General features: G+C 45.7%; 1 protein-coding gene across 1 annotated transcript in view; it reads left to right on the top strand.

Moving 5' to 3' along the window:
- The window catches only part of CFAP77 (cilia and flagella associated protein 77), a 50,181-nt gene that overhangs the window by 21,576 nt on the left and 12,988 nt on the right, over nucleotides 1–15,617 (top strand). The window contains exons 2-3 of the mRNA XM_015879152.3: nucleotides 8,515–8,614; nucleotides 9,012–9,240. Of these exons, the coding sequence (XP_015734638.1) occupies nucleotides 8,515–8,614; nucleotides 9,012–9,240 (329 nt within the window). The remainder of the gene's footprint in view (nucleotides 1–8,514; nucleotides 8,615–9,011; nucleotides 9,241–15,617) is intronic.

Below are 15,617 nucleotides of genomic sequence, written 5' to 3'. Positions count from 1 at the left end.
ATTTTGTAAGAATGCTGGTACTAAAGACGAGCATTAATTTGTAAGCCAGATATCTTTTGCCATGGTTGTTAATGGAATGTTAGTTTGCTATCTCATGGGGGATGATAGTTCTTTAACCATCAGCATCAAGTTCCCAGTGCTGCTTCAGCCCAGTTTCACAATTGTCATAAGTGTAGAAAATTAGGAAGTCTTGAGATTTTTCCTGCCCTGACAACTCCTTGGGGGGACTCAGGCTCTCACCAGCATTTGCTGGTCTTGCCTTTGGTGTCACTGCTGCTTTTTCTGCCACAAGAGAAAACTCAGGGCAGGATCCTACCAGCAGTCAATCACACTTGACTGCCATTGACTTCATTGGGAGCTGAAAACATTGAGGCACTCATGGGCTCAGGCCACTTTGGTGTTCATCTTGTAGAGAGCCCAAGGTTGAGCGCTACAGCTCTCGGGAAGTTCAGCTATTACAGCTCCCTGCTTGCTCACACAAGTCCCAGCGTGTCAAAATCATGGATATTTTTTCAGAAACACATGAAAATCATAGGAGCCTTGACAGCCTTGACCAAAGTCCAGCCTTAGGCAGGAGTAAAGTTATTAGCTACCTTATTTCCCAGAGAAAGAACCTGACACATTAGGATTTCACAGTAACTGGCTGTAAGTGTAATGGGCAGGGTGTGATTTTGCTCACTAGGTTTTGCGGTTTAATTTCAGCATGTTGAATACATTTTGCTGTAGGACAGAGCAAATGACTTGGGCAGATTTTTGCAGTAGCACAAGCCCCTCTGCGCTTAATAGGAGTTCTGTCTAACTGACAGCACAATTTGGATCTTCATTGTATTTAATATACTTCAAGAGCGGGGGTCAAATTGTCTCATCATTTACATCCGTACAACCCTGCTAATCCCAGGAGATCTGCAGAGCTGAAGCTCAGGACATGTAACTGACTCAATTTTCCCTGCTTAGAGCCTTTCAGTTAATTTTTCTAGCAATGCATTCTTGGTTACAGCTCTAGTTCTTCCCAAGTCAACAGGGCTCAATGTGAGCACTCGGTATTTAGAAAAGGGACTCATCCCACTCCAAAATCTGGAAGGTTACAGGAGCTTTTCCTCCCTAACAGTTTCCAGGCAGTAAAAGGAAAGCAATGTGGGCCAATGTGAGCTCATGCACACAATACCTCTGCAGTGTCCCTTTCCTCTATGACATATTTGCCTTTCCAACCATCACTTGGTCTTTGGCACCAACCAATGGATGGGCAAAAGCACAACTGGTTTCCTCTGCACCTTGAGCCTGAACAGCCTCTATTTTGCTGTGCTATGAGGACACAAACTCTTCAGTCCTCACTGCAAGGGCTCTTCAGGTCTAAGAAAAACCCATTAAATGCTTTGGGTGTGGGGGCAGGAGGTACAGCTGGAAGTAAGGGTCTCAGCCCTGCAAGGAGATGCTGACACTGTGCAAGAGAATCACCTTTTCTCCTAAATGGGCACTTTAAGGAATAGAACTGGAAGCTGCTGCATATATCTTTCCAACTGATCTACTAATCATATTTCTTCAAATTTTATATCCCTGACCCTTGTAAAGGGATTGCAAGGAAGGCGTTTTTTAAGCTGCATTTTAATAAGTCAATATGAAAGCTCAAAATTATTTAAAGCTTCTTAAATAGGATTATATTTGATTTCTTATGGGAATAGTGGGGGATAGTCTAGTAAAGACATTCTGTCCTGCTGAGGTTTTATTACATTAAAGAAACAGCATCTTTTTTTTTAAGCAGCAAAAACTTTTTATCTATTCTCTAATGAAAATGGAGATTATTCTGTACGTGAAGTGACTAAAGGTGGAAAGTTCCTGCATCTGTGATCAGAGATTAGAGCTTCTCCTTGAGTGAAAGCAGAGATTCTTAAACCAAAAGCTTGCCCAAAGTTAACAACTTGTCTGCTAGTCTGAGATATTGAATGTCTTGTCCTGGGAGGAACCACAGCTGTACTGACTTCAGGCAAATTGTGCTGCAAGATGACAGGTAGCTCTGAGGGCAGCCAGCATCTCATTTGCAGTGAGGGATTGAATTCGGCCCTAAAATCACATCTATGCCACCAAGAAACTATTTTGCTGTATTGTGAATTTGGCCATGTTCTGTCTGTGCAAAAACACACAGAGCCACATTCTCATTTGCATTCAACTCCTTAAATGTCATTGTGAGTATAAGGATGCCACGCTGGCAGCTTTTTACCTAACATTTTCTATAGCGACCCAAAGAAATTCGGGAGGAGGAAATTAAAACTACCTGTATGGAGCTGAAGGAGCCACCAGCAAGTTACATGGTGTAAATAGCAGCTTCACTGAGTTGAGCTGTGCTGGACATAAACTCAAACAACATCTGGCCCTGAGAACATAAAGGGATTTTTCTCAGAGTAACAGATGGGGTGGCTTATAGAAGAGATATTACTTAGGATGAAGCACAGAGAAAAGGTCGTAACTGCTCTAAGGGAACTTTTTTTTTCCATTTAACATTCCGTCCCATCTCTTTAACATTTATAGAATGCTCTCTCAGCCATCAACTAACCCAAATCATGCTCTCAGATAAACCTCTGTGCTCCCTCTGAAGACAACAGGAACTGATCAACAGCATTCCCTGCCTGAATTTGGTATCAGAGTTCCAAGTGGGGCAGAACCTTCCCTGACCCAGATGCCTCTGCCACTTCCCCCACCCATGCTCACATCTGTCCTGCAGAGGGTGGCTGTAGCTCTGGGGATGAGGTGCAGGTCAGACCTCAGCAGCAGCCATGAGCTGCACCCATCTTCATTTATCCCAAATAACATCTCCTTCCTGCCTACAGCTTTGCACTGCTTCATCATGGTTTGACACCCACTCAGAAACATGGATGCTTCTTTGACCTTCATTACTGGCATGAAACCTTATGTAAACTCAAATTTGTCTTTAAGTCAGGAGTAGATTTAACAGAGTGGGAGAAGATGGTTTCCAATATTTGCATCTCAATTACAGTCAACCCCCCTGTGAGTCTCAGCCTTTGGGCCATTCCCGGGCTGCCAGGTCCCAGCATTGGGACTACTGGCAGAAGCAGCACAGTGTGGTGAGGTGGCAGTGATTTATCAGCGCTGGACTGATTCGTACTGACACAAAGACTCTGAGGAAGAGCTTAGGGTCCTGCAGGTGCCCCCTGAGTTATGCAGAGCCTTGCAGCAAAAGCAGCAGATCTTACATCTGGCTCCCCAGCAAAGCATGTTTTTGTCCAAACCCATTTGCAAACAGCTGAAAGATGCAGCCCTGTTGTGCAGAAATCAAGATTTAATATTTGCAGTGCCCTACAGTTAAAAATCATCCTTCAAACAGCACACTGTGTTTTAACTTAATAAACAGCAACCAGTATCCAGAGCCCAGGAACGTGGGGGCACAGAATATTTTTCAAGGGAAACTTGGAAGGTGAATGAGCCCATGAAGACAAATGAAAGTCTTACGTACACAAATACTTTCATATCTTCCTGGCCCTTTAAGACCAAAACGATGGAGTTCATTTGCATTTAGATCTCTTTGGCTCCCTCTTTTCATCTAAAGACAAATCCTCACAAAGGCTGCTTAATTAGACCAAATTAGATTTCCACCTAGTGGCTTGTCATTCATTAGAAAACGCTGTTCTTTTTTTCTATTTTGGTAATTATAGGCTGGTCTCACAGTGTTCACTTCAGGCTCCAAGTATGACTTGCATTCATGATTTTGTGCAGATGAGAGGAAAATTATTCAGTCGCATCAAGTCTGCCCATTTTACAAGTTGGATAAAGATCATCGCTGGAGTCTTTTATGTAATGGGGTATACTCTTTCTTAAGTTCTAAATGATTAATTGTAATAGCATATGTACAAAGTTTGCAAGCAAAGCTGCAGTACTAGATAGAGGTGTCTTTCTACAGATGTAGGATTCTGTACTGGGGATCTTTGGTTATCAGCAATTCCACCAGCAGCAGATCCTGCCCTTGAGTGTAGAACAGAGGGGAGGGGGCAAGCTGGGCTTGTGTGGAGAAAGCCCCCAGGGTAGAAGTGCTCCCTGCATCCCATGAGTGCCACTGTGCCTGACACAGTGAGGGGACACCTGTGTCCCACTGTCCACACAACCTCCTGCAAAACATTGCTTCCAGAGGGGAGCAGTGTTCCAAAATTCAGGCCTGAGGTGGATCAGTCAGGAGCATGTCAGTGTAGGCTGCATGAATAGCTGGGTTAGCAGCATCCCTGCCCTTCCTAGAAGATTAGCAGTACCAGGAGTCCATCTGCACATCAGACCCTCAAGCATTTTCCCCTCTGGATTCCATGAAAGCTGCTTGCCCAGACATCTCCCTATGCTCTGGAAGGATCACACCCCACTGTGGGGGACACCAGCGTTGTGATCTCTCAGCCTGAGCACAGCCACACTCCTCATTTCCCTCATCCAACCTCCTCTCCCTTCGCTCTTAGTCACAGACACATTCATTCCCTGCCTCAGTTTCCCCAGCTGTTACAGCAGGATTATCACTTGGTGACACATTCTGAAGTTTAATAAATCAGGGCCAAATTTTGTGGCCCTTCATCAAGCAAAACTTCCTTCGTCTTTGACCTTTAATGTTTATGAGGAGCTTCAAAGATAAGTGCCAACTTATTAATAATAATCTTCCTGGGAGGGGAAGTTAGAAGCAGTTAGAGGCACGCAGCCCAGCAGCCCTGCTTGGACTTCTGCATCAACCCATCCAGATTTTAACGTGCATTTTAATACTATTCTTGTTTTCTCACCCATTTTTGTGAGAGATGGAAAATAAGTTTTTCACCTTTAAAAAAAAAAAAAGAAAAAAAAAACTGATCAAATTTGCCTTTCTCAAAACACTGAACATTCCCTTTCTCATCTACCTAAACCTGATGTTGAGTTACTGTCCCCCAGAGGCTTTCAGTAGCTCAGTTCTGATGTATCCCTGCACTTTGTAGCTCACTGCCTTCTTAGAGTGTAATCAAACATCAAGCTAAGTAGCAAATAAATCTCCCGATCTCATAAGCTGCACAGCAAGATCATGTAAATGCAAATGAAGGGCTTGATTTCAAGCTGTCGCGGGGGGAAGGAGGGAAAAATGCTGGGCCTTGTCACTGCCATCACTTCACTCTGCAAGTGCAGTAAATCTGCAATAATAATAGTAATGGCAGCATGACGGGAGGCTTTACTGTACAAGGGGGTGTAATGAAAAGTGGAACAGAAGGTAGGGAAGGAAACAGGGCCTGCCGGGTTGAAAATGCAGCGGGTTTGCAGGCATCCATCGGCAGGATGGAGCTGATGGGGAGGGGATGGGGCAGCCCTGCTGAGAAGAAGAGGGGATCTGTGGATCTGCCCAGCATCTCCTCCCAAAGGGCTGCAGGAGACGCATGGATTAAAAACCAAGGCCTCCATCTCTCATTGTACCCTTCTGCACACAGGCAGGTGCCTCACCCCTCTCTATCCCAGCCATCTTTAGCAAATTAATGCAATGTGCGTTGATGGATCATAAATGCCAGGGGATGGAACACAAATGAGATTTACAGCAAAACCTGTAAGCCTGCAAGTTCATTTACTTTGCTACTCTTTTGCAGCTCACCCACCTCTTACACACAGACCTGTGTTCAAGCCCAGCTTTTCCTCCACAGCAAACATTTTCTGACACCATCAGACACTCAAACCCAAACACAGGGCTGCACGAATGGGAACCTACCTAGGAAAGGCCATGGAGCTCAGTACTCCCAGCACTACTTTGTAGGCAACCAGGGCATCTCACCGACCACCCAGCTCCAGCACTGCACTGCTTGGAGCAGCATCCTCCAAGCACAGAACACACCCCTCATTCAAAGATTAGAATCACCTTGTTCAGGAGGAAGGGATGCATTAGTTGAGTCCTTAACAAGAGTTTTAGAAAGCAAAGCCTCAGCACAGATTTCTTGCAGCCCTGGAAAGAGGCATTCTCTGCAGGATGCACTGGGGGTGCTTCAGGAAAAAGCCTGGAGTTGTGCTTCCAAATAGGCCAGATAAACAGTATTTAAGATGCCTGATTTTCCTCACTGAGGTCGTAAAGGGAGAAAACTTGCAGAAGGTACCCAGAGAAAATTAGGACCGCCTGGGATGCAGAGAGAGACGGTTTTAATTAGAGCCAAGAGGTGGGAAATAAGGCAGAGAAATGACATCTTAATGAGGTTTAATGAAGTTGTCTGCTGATGGGCACAGCTGTCAGACAGATCTGTATTCCAGCCAAGCAGCTTTGTGACAGTCTAAACCCAAACACAAGAAGCAGTGCTGAAGCTGGGGAGGAAAAAAAGGACCTTCTGCACCAACTTTGGCTCTCTCCCACCACAGCTCATGGCACTGCACACCTACATTGCCTGAGGACAAGCGAACGAAACCAACCCACAAGGTCGCAACAGCGTTTTGCTAATGTATGAATGAGAAAGGCTAATCTTTGATTACACTCAGCAGGATTCATCCCTGCTACATCCTTCCTCGTCTTTGCTTTTGTGGGTAAAATCCTTGGCATGCAGCCATAGTCCTCCGAGCCCATTGGTTTTCTTCAGAGCTGCACATTCTCTCCATGTTCAACATACCGGACCAGACTTTTTTTTTTTTCTCTTTAATTAATTATCCAGCACCTTCAACTTTATTTATTCAGTGCCAAGCGACTGTAAGATGCCACCTGATCGCAAACAGAAACAGCACACACTCATTTTGAGCTAAAGGAAATGCCCAACTGTGTTAACATCTTACGCTCTGCAAAAGGGAATTTCTTCCATCTACAGAGTTGTGTATTCAAAGGCCTGGAAGCCACTTTGCCTCTCCTTTCCTGCAGCTCCTCAGCTATTTCCTCCCACAACTTCACCCCAGCAGCAGATTCTTGGCCTCACTTAGCTGACCCAGGATCAGAACGTGAGCCCAGGGTAAAGCCTTCCCTCACGCACCTGAAGAACGCTGTTCAATTTCCCTGCTACATCAGTGACAACTCGCCTAAAAATAGCTGCCGTACAAATGCCTGTAAATACCAGAGAAATAGATCAACTCTGAAAGCTCCTTTATCATTCCTGGCACCAGTTTATGTGTTTTGCGTGAGCTCCCTAACTCACACCCAGCGTGCACATATGGTTTAGCATCGCCGTGCGATATTTCAATGGCAGCAGTGCTAAAAGCCCTCTTGCTGCCATTGCTGCACACATCTGCAAGGAATGGTCCCCTCCTCTGCCAGAGGTCTGCGGGAGGCAGAGGGGAGAAAGCAGCCATGTTATGCACAGGTTTAAGCAGGTAGCTGAGTTTGTTGCTTTCAAAAAGCTTACTGCTCGTGTCTGCTTGCACCAAAGGGTCCATAGCCTCACACAGGGCAAGGAGGCTGATGGAGTTTACCGAAGGATCTTAGTAAGTCCAGAAAATTCATTTTCTGGTGAGCTTGTGCTGCTGGGAATCATAGGGATATCACATCAATTCCATGAGTGGGTGGATTTAATGGCCCCAGGGTGTAGGACTTCTCTCCCAGACCTGGGAAACCAGTGCCCTGCTGTACCTGAAGTCCTGGTATATGGTTTTGCAGGCGCAGAGATCTCAGCCACAAAGCAGTATTTCAACATTGCTATTTGCCAACACCTACAACTCCAGGTTCCTCAACAGGCTTCACATGGAAAATAACCCATCCCAAGGCACCCACTCCACGCCTCAGGGCTGCAGGGAGCCAAATGCTTCGCTCTGCTCCCTCTACCCATCAGGAACACACACACCCCGGCTGCCAGCTCTCACCCTTCCCTCCTCCATGGCCTCTCTTTCAAGTAGCAATAAGGTTTCAAGACACACACATCCTGCAGTGACTTCACCATGGAGATGGGAGGGCCAGGACAAAGGGGTGAAGGGAGGTCAGTTAATCCCACAGACAACACCAGGCTGGGATACACATGGGCTGGGTAAGAGTTCATTTTGAAACTAAATAGAAACGAGATTACTGAGCTCAAGTTCTCTTCTTTTCTGTGCTATAAACCCCAGGCTCTGCTCCCCCTCCTTCATCCCCCTTATCCCACCACAACATGCCTTGCGTCTTGATTATTCCCAGGCAGGAGTGGCAGTGTGATTATATTTGGGGGAGTTTTTGGAGGACAAACAACTTGGAAGTGAAATACCTTAAAGGAAATTTAAGGTCAGCTGCTGAAAATTTACCTGCAGACACTATGGATGGGTACCATAGCCAAAGGAGAAGTGAGTCAAACAATTAGATTAAAACCATATATATTGTCAAGGTCCCCATTTCTAGCATGACTGGATCACCTGATAACACTCAGTTGTGAACTTGTACCAAATCCAGCATCCCACAGGCTCCATCCCTGAGGGAACCTCACAGCTATGAGTTCTCCTTTGCATCTGGGTCTGGACAGTGGGATCTATCAAGTGCCAAGAGCTGTCAGAGCCACTGCAGGCACTCACAGCCACATTCAATGCATGATTTTATTTTCAGAGGGTGTAACTAATCAAACAAGGTCTTTATTCTTTAACCTCATCCTTCTGCAGGCAGAACTGGGAAAGCCTCTGAGAAACTGCTATACCCTGCCAGGCTGGGATTTTGCATATGGGCTGTACATCGAAAGGACAGATGGAGGAGTCCCTGAAGGTATGGCAATGCCACTAAAATATACAAGTCCTAATGCTAACAGGGACTCTCCCTCCCAGTGCTCCTCATTACTTCTCACAAAACTGGGGCTGAAAAAAACATTCACCTACTTCCACTAATATTACCCAAATTTCTTGGTGACTGGTAAATCTTCCCTATCATCTTGGAAATGTCTATAGGATCTCACAGACCCCAAGCAGAGAAGGGTATGGCAGCTGCAAGAATGCTACATATATATGGCTGCTCTGTAACTCAAGAGGGCACCTTCTCTATGCTCTCAGGGATTACCCCAAGAAATCAGACTTGCTGAGGCCCTCATGCATGGCAAACAAACCTTGTACCATTCTGTCTTCCCAAATAAAATTCCTCTTTGCCTCACGTTTCCTTTCCTTACCAGCAATAGGCCACTGGAACTCGATAAAGCCTAGGACAAGTATAGATCGGAATATGCCCCGAGACTTCATAACCATGAACCGTGGAGCTCTGAAGGCTGGGTATACCACAGCCCGGGAGTTTAACTTGTACTACAAGGACAAGGACATTCGGCGCAAAGATGAGGACCTCAGTCGCTTTAGGAGATCTCCTCCTCATGTACTGGCAGACATGACCTATGGCATCCCAGCACGGTAAGGAGGAATGTTAAGGGCCCTTCTCAGAACAATGTTATCCCATCCTACCCTCACATTTACAACACTCCCACATCTCAGCCAGCACAGTTCCCAAGAGAGAAGTGACCCAAGATCAGACATGCTGCTATGGAGTCACAGCATTACTTACAGGCCTTGCTACCTGGTTCTAATCCTCCACAGTCACCAGCCTAAATCTGGTCTGCATGCCACAGCACATCCCCAATTTACCTCTGGTATTAAGAGCTTGGAACTCCTTCAAAAATACATTCTATGCCAATTCTTTGACTTAAAGGTGCAGAGAGCTGTAAGCCAGAATAATGGCTTCCTTGGGCAGCAAGTGATGCTGAGGCAGGGCTGCAGCATTTCTACCTGCTCACACCGGTTGAAATACTCTCGTGCAATTAAGAATGAGTTCACCACCCTGCATTTAGAAGTGGAAAAAGTGACCCATTTGACAAGTCCCTCAAACTCCAATTCCTGATTATCCGCTGTGCTGGTTTCTCATGAGCAGTTGTGAACAGGGGTTCTGTGGGGAAAAAACAAGCACCCTGCTCAGCCCGACCCCCAGACACCTGCCCTATACAGCAGCACAAAGGGGCTGGAGGATACAGGGTGCTCTGGAAAATCCAGTTCAATTCCAATGCAAGCAAATGCTAAGACCTTCAAAAAGGTCTCCAAAGCAGCTACTGGAACACAGACTTCTCTTGCTCTGTGCAGGTCTGGACTAGACATTAGGTTTCATTTTAAGAGCTGGGTAATAATCACTACCAGCAAAATAACAGCAACAAATTCTAGAGAAAAGACATGATGAACTGCACTGTGTATTTTACATGATAGTAAATGGGCTTTGCATATGCAAATTGAATGGATTTTAAAATGGTATTTAATGACAATTTTCGTAGCAGACATTAACATTAATTGCATCAAAATGAAAATGCAGCATTAGCTTGCTGTTAGCTGCAAATGCCCCAGCTATAAAGCTTTATCTTTATCAGTATCAGCCCTCACCAATGTGACAGGGCTGCTCTGCAAATTGCAGGCAAAAGGGCTTTTATGTTGCAAAAGTATCCCCCAATGTAGACCAAAATCAACATCAATTTTGCTTTATTTCTTCATAAACGGAGGTTAAATGGCTGCCTGTAAGAAGTCTAGGCACGTCCCAAAAGTTTTAAGGAAAATCTGCAGACCCCACAACCACAGAAGTAGCAAGAAAAGGCTTTTAATTTAAAGTTATTATTGTGCAACTTGTCTGCTCCTTAATAGCTACCTTTTATGCAGACTGATTGTATTTATCCCCTTACTTTAAAAGCACGTTATAGACAAAATCAAATTACCAGGATCACCAAGGAGTTGTTACAGCCATTTGGGTAAAAGTGGGGAATTTAACTCCCTTTTCATGACCAACGAGTTAAAGACACTTGTATGGGTGAGCACTCCCAGCTGGGACTGCCCCAGTCACCACAGATCTGTGTCAGCAAAACCCTCCCTGCTAAAATTCAACTGCCTGCCAACATCATCCTGCTTTCAGACTCCAAGCCCTGTGTAATTCTGCTTCTTCTCACTGCCAATTGGGAATGTGCTTGCTGTTAAGGTACATGCTTGTCTGGGGGCAAAATGGTAGACATCAGCAGCATGCAGCCCCTTTCCATGTCAACAAGCACTTGCTTGCCTTTAATAACATCCACTTGGATAAAGATCTCTGAAGTTTTTCCATTGAGAACAGTGTGTCCCCCTGCCCAAGGCACAGCACAGATGGTGCAGCCGAGGAGTGAGCACTGCTGAAGGTACCTGAGTGTCCCAAAGACACCAAGGTCGAGAGCTGTCCCCAGGCTCACGAGTACAAGCCCTCCTGGATCATCCCAAATGGAAACAAGCCGAGATAAATGCTGGGGTTGCTATTAGTGCCTTATTAATCACACCCCGGCCCTGCTGCTCCCTCTAGCACAGATCACTTTCTGCTTTCCATTCTGGTGGATGTGTGCTGCATGGAGCACCTCACCAGGCACCTCACAGGCATCAGTGAGAGCTTTCTGAGGCTCTGGGGCCCCGCTTCCTTTCACAGGATATTTACCTTCAAAGGTCACCCATGCCCTCTCTCTATTAATTCCCTATGGGCACCTTCCAGGGGAGAAAAGCTCTGCTTTTTTGCTGATTCCCCCCATTCTCTCCCTCCCTCTTCCCAGAGAAATGTTTGCTACGAATCATGTGGCAGCTTTGTTGTGAGAGTCATAAAAAGGACATTTTTCATCTCTCCTTTTTCCTGCTCTGGCTCCCTCTCTCTCTCGGTATCAGACAAAGATTTATTCCCTCCCTGATGCCTGTGGCATTCGGAGCTGGGAGGGGTCAGGGGAGGCACTGATGGGACGATAATAGATAATGCAGCAGTTCCCTGGGGGCTTGTCCAGCTCCATAGCTGATCCATCAGCAGGCAGCACTCATGCCAAGGTCAGCAGTAACGAGGATGCAGTGGGGTCCCAGCCCGCCCCTCGGGGCAACCTCCAGCCAGGCTCCTCTGATTCACACTCCAGCTTCTGATCTCTACAAGAGCTGCCTTGTGCAAGCCACGATTTGCAATAGTGCATGCCCACTGGGTGCAAGCACTGGAGTAACAGCCGTGCTGCAGTGCAAATGCATCCAGCTCCACCTGCCCCAGCCTGCATCCCAGCTGCAAAAACATCTACAGATTTTCTTTCAAGGAAAATACCCATCGCAATACCTGACCTCGAGGAGATGAGCCCATCCTATCAATGCAGGCTCTTTGTGCATGACATGTTGTGTAGCTATAAGACATTTGCAGCACAGGATTTCTGTTCTGGACTCAAGTCCTCTGTCCTTCCATTTAAAATAACCTCACATGCTGTGCTAATAGCAGCTGTGTTGTTCAACCCCAGCCTCTTCATGTAGTGTTCCATAAAAGGGAGAATGCAAGGTGCAGGGTGGACTGAGCCCTGACGGTATTGGAGATCCAAAAGACACAAAGGGACTTTGAAGACCCACAGGATCTTCACTGGTGTCAATACAGCACTTAGAAACCCACAGTAAATATCCAGACAAATACTCAGCCTCCCAAACTTTCCTGATTGAAATTAGTGTGTATTAAACTAACATTATTGGAACTATAAGCCAGCACAAAGATACGGATGCTGTTTACAGGGAGATTTTAAATTATATTGATTGGCACAAGGTCACACAAGGAGTTTGAAGTCAAAATACCCCAGCACACAGTTGGTACCCCAAGCACCAGTTTTATCCTCAGGAGCCAGGGACACATTCCAGCAGTGCTGAGTGCATTCTGAGCATGAACACAGTTCAGCATTTCCAGGGCTGCTTTCAGAGAAAGGCTTATCTTCCCTTCTCTTTTCCTAGTGCAGGTTTACTAATTCTGCCTTCCACATCCCCACACACATTCCTGGACACAAGGACTGTGCAAACATGCCATTCTCTGCCATCCTACACCTGTACTACCTTCAAACCCTGCATGGCCATAACCCTTCCTGAGCCATGCTGCCATCTACTTGGCAGTTGGCCTGTAGGTTGGGCTGACCTTGGGTGTGCTGGCAGGATTTCCCTGGCACTCTGTCATCCCCACATCTCCTGCAGGGTCCCCCCTACTGCCCGCCTTCACTTCAGCCGTCCCTTCCCCAAATTTCACATCCCATTTTCCTTCTAACTTCATCTCCTCCTACCATTCCATCCCCCATTCTCTACAACCAGTCTTTATTCTTCACCAGCTGCTTTCACCATGTTTCTGCAGCAAACTCACCCCTCTAAAGCATTTCTTCACTGCAGCCTTTACTCCACAAATTGACGCAACCAGCCAAAGGCATCAGTTACCCAGCACCTCCTCTTTCCTTTGTATCATTTGCAGTGGCGTGATGCTCTGCTGACAATTGTCTCAGCGGCCTTTAGCAGCTCAGCTGTTACACTGGGTACTCCTGCAGCTTCCTGGCATACCTGGCTGCTCTGTCCTTATCATTCACCTTTCCCAAGAAGAAAGGTTTTAGTGCTTATACCCATGCTATTTAAGTGGCCTTTCTTCCCAAAGTGCCCGTGCTGTTTGCACACAGCCAGAGCAAAGTTTAGAAGCCCAAATGCTGCTTCAATATTCCCAGCATCTCTTTGGCACACAAAACACATTAACAGATTTATTTTTTGAAACACTTAAAGAGCATTTCAGGTCATTAACGTATAGCCCTGCAGGCAGAAAGAAAAGTCTAGCTATCCAGCTTCCTCCTGGAAAGAGCCCATCAGGAAGAGCCGGGCAGGCAAGGAAGATGAATATTACAGCAACCATTGGTCTGCAGTAACTGGAAGCAGAACAAATAACACTTAAAGCCACAGAGTTCCCCCCCCTTCCCAGATTGGGGCAAACCAAAGTTTTATGGAGGAAAAAAAAAAAATAAGTCTGAGCACTGACAAAGAAAATTAATAAAAATATTACATAGAGCCTGGAAGTGCTGTCAGGTTGAAGAGACCAAAAAATGCAACCAAGTTAAATAAAATAAAATAGGCCTCCCATCAATTCAGATAATTGCATATCCTACCCAGCTCCACTGCAAAAGACACTTTGTGCATCTGCCACCATTCTCACGTTGCTAAGATAAAAATTTCTATTTCAAGAGTCGTTTCCTTGTGTTGGACACCTTCCAGGCTGGGATGTGCTCACATTGCTGTGCATGTTTTTGCTGTTGCCTGGATTGCTCTGCTGTGTGCCCACTGCTGCACATAGGCCTGCAGTGACCCTGAGTGCACCACGCAGATGTTGGTCATCCTGCAGCTGCAGTGAATGACTTCTGAACTATTACAGGCTTTTGGGTGAAGAGAGAAACAGTCAGGTTGGGGTTGGGCATAAGGGAGCTGGGAAAAAAGATCTGAAGAGCGAAGATTTCAATCCCTTATTACCAAGTGCATTATGCTGAGTAGGAAAGTAGCTAAATCTCCTGTACAGGTTCATGAGTTTCTCCCTATCAATAGAGCTGGCTTTTACCAAGGAAACTTCTACAAACTAAAACCACTCATTGCCCCTGTGGACTTCTTTTCCCCTGCAGAGACCTTCCCACCTCACCAAAGAGATTTGAGCATAAACAGGAGGTCCAGGGGAAGACCTGGTTCTTCAATTTGTTCCACTCAGCATTATGGAATTGAGGAGGTTTTAAGGGGGAATCATTCCCTTCCAAATGGAACATCCATCAGGGTAGCCTGAGTTTGTTGGAACAGCTCCGCCCCATAGCCAGGTCCCAACTGGGTTTCTTGGAGAACGGCAGAGAATTTCAAGTCAGGACAGAGAAATTTACTACAGACAGATCTAAATAACCTTCAACTAAATCAGCCATGGGGCAACTCCAACTCCCAAAATCAATGGTAGAGCACAAATGGCAGCTTGTGAAGCTGGTTATTTAATAGGTCAGAGCTGGTTTGGTATCTTTGCTTCAAGACACACATTTCCTTGTGCACATTCAGGACTGTTACAAGTATACATCTCACTCTTGGCCTGAGAGGGAGTAGTAAAGCAAATTGGTGTTCTTGTAACCATGTGTGCTCTTAAGTACAGCTATGAGTATCTGATAAATCTTTTAAAGTGCATGTTTACAATGGATTTTATTCTTTTTACTGTTCTGTATGTACGAGCCCTCTGAGCAAAATAACAGATCCTCTGACACTTGGAAGAAGCCACTGCGTTATTGGCTGCCCACAGTGAAATAATTTATATTGGTGTTCGTCCAAATTACAAGGATTATAAAGAAGGTTCTGAAATTCAGAGTAATCAGTGCTTCAATGCATGGATCCTGCTGCTGCTATATGGGCGAGAGACCCACTATTTCAACATGAGTTTTACCAGTGCAAAGACTGCAAAAAAATTGGTCCCCAAGTGTTTTCTACCAATTTTTCTCTTGTTATTTTCTTCAGTGGTTAATGGAAAGCGAGGACAAGTGGAGATCATTTAAAAATGATCTTTTGGGCCTCTCCATGGGTTTATTGCCAGGACCTATTTCGAAGAGCATAAAGCTGTAAGGAGCCTATAACTTCCCTGTGTAGTCCATGAGCTTCCTAGGAAAATGAAGAGCCATTGCGTTTGTGCTCTGCTTGCTTCTCCATCCCTCCCTCCCTCCTCTTGCAAACACATGCATGCATGTGTGTGCAGGGACTTCTAGAGCTGCTAATTGAATTCACTTTAGTGAAAGCGTTAACAAATTGTAAGTGACCTTTTATACAAATTTCAAAGTCAAGAATTCACCCCTAACTGCACACCCCTCTTCTGCCATTCACTGTTATGCAAAACCCACAAACAATTAAAAGAAATAACAAAGAGCCCAGCGGCCCTCTTTCCTAATTAGCTGCAGGAGGCAATGCTGGGGAGTGTGGCTAAGTGCTTC

Source organism: Coturnix japonica, chromosome 21 (assembly GCF_054131305.1).
Source record: "Coturnix japonica strain WE chromosome 21, WE-NBRP24, whole genome shotgun sequence".
NCBI lineage: Eukaryota > Metazoa > Chordata > Aves > Galliformes > Phasianidae > Coturnix > Coturnix japonica.
The sequence above is the reverse complement of the archived record's forward strand: the minus strand, read 5'-3'. Positions and strand labels throughout refer to the sequence as shown.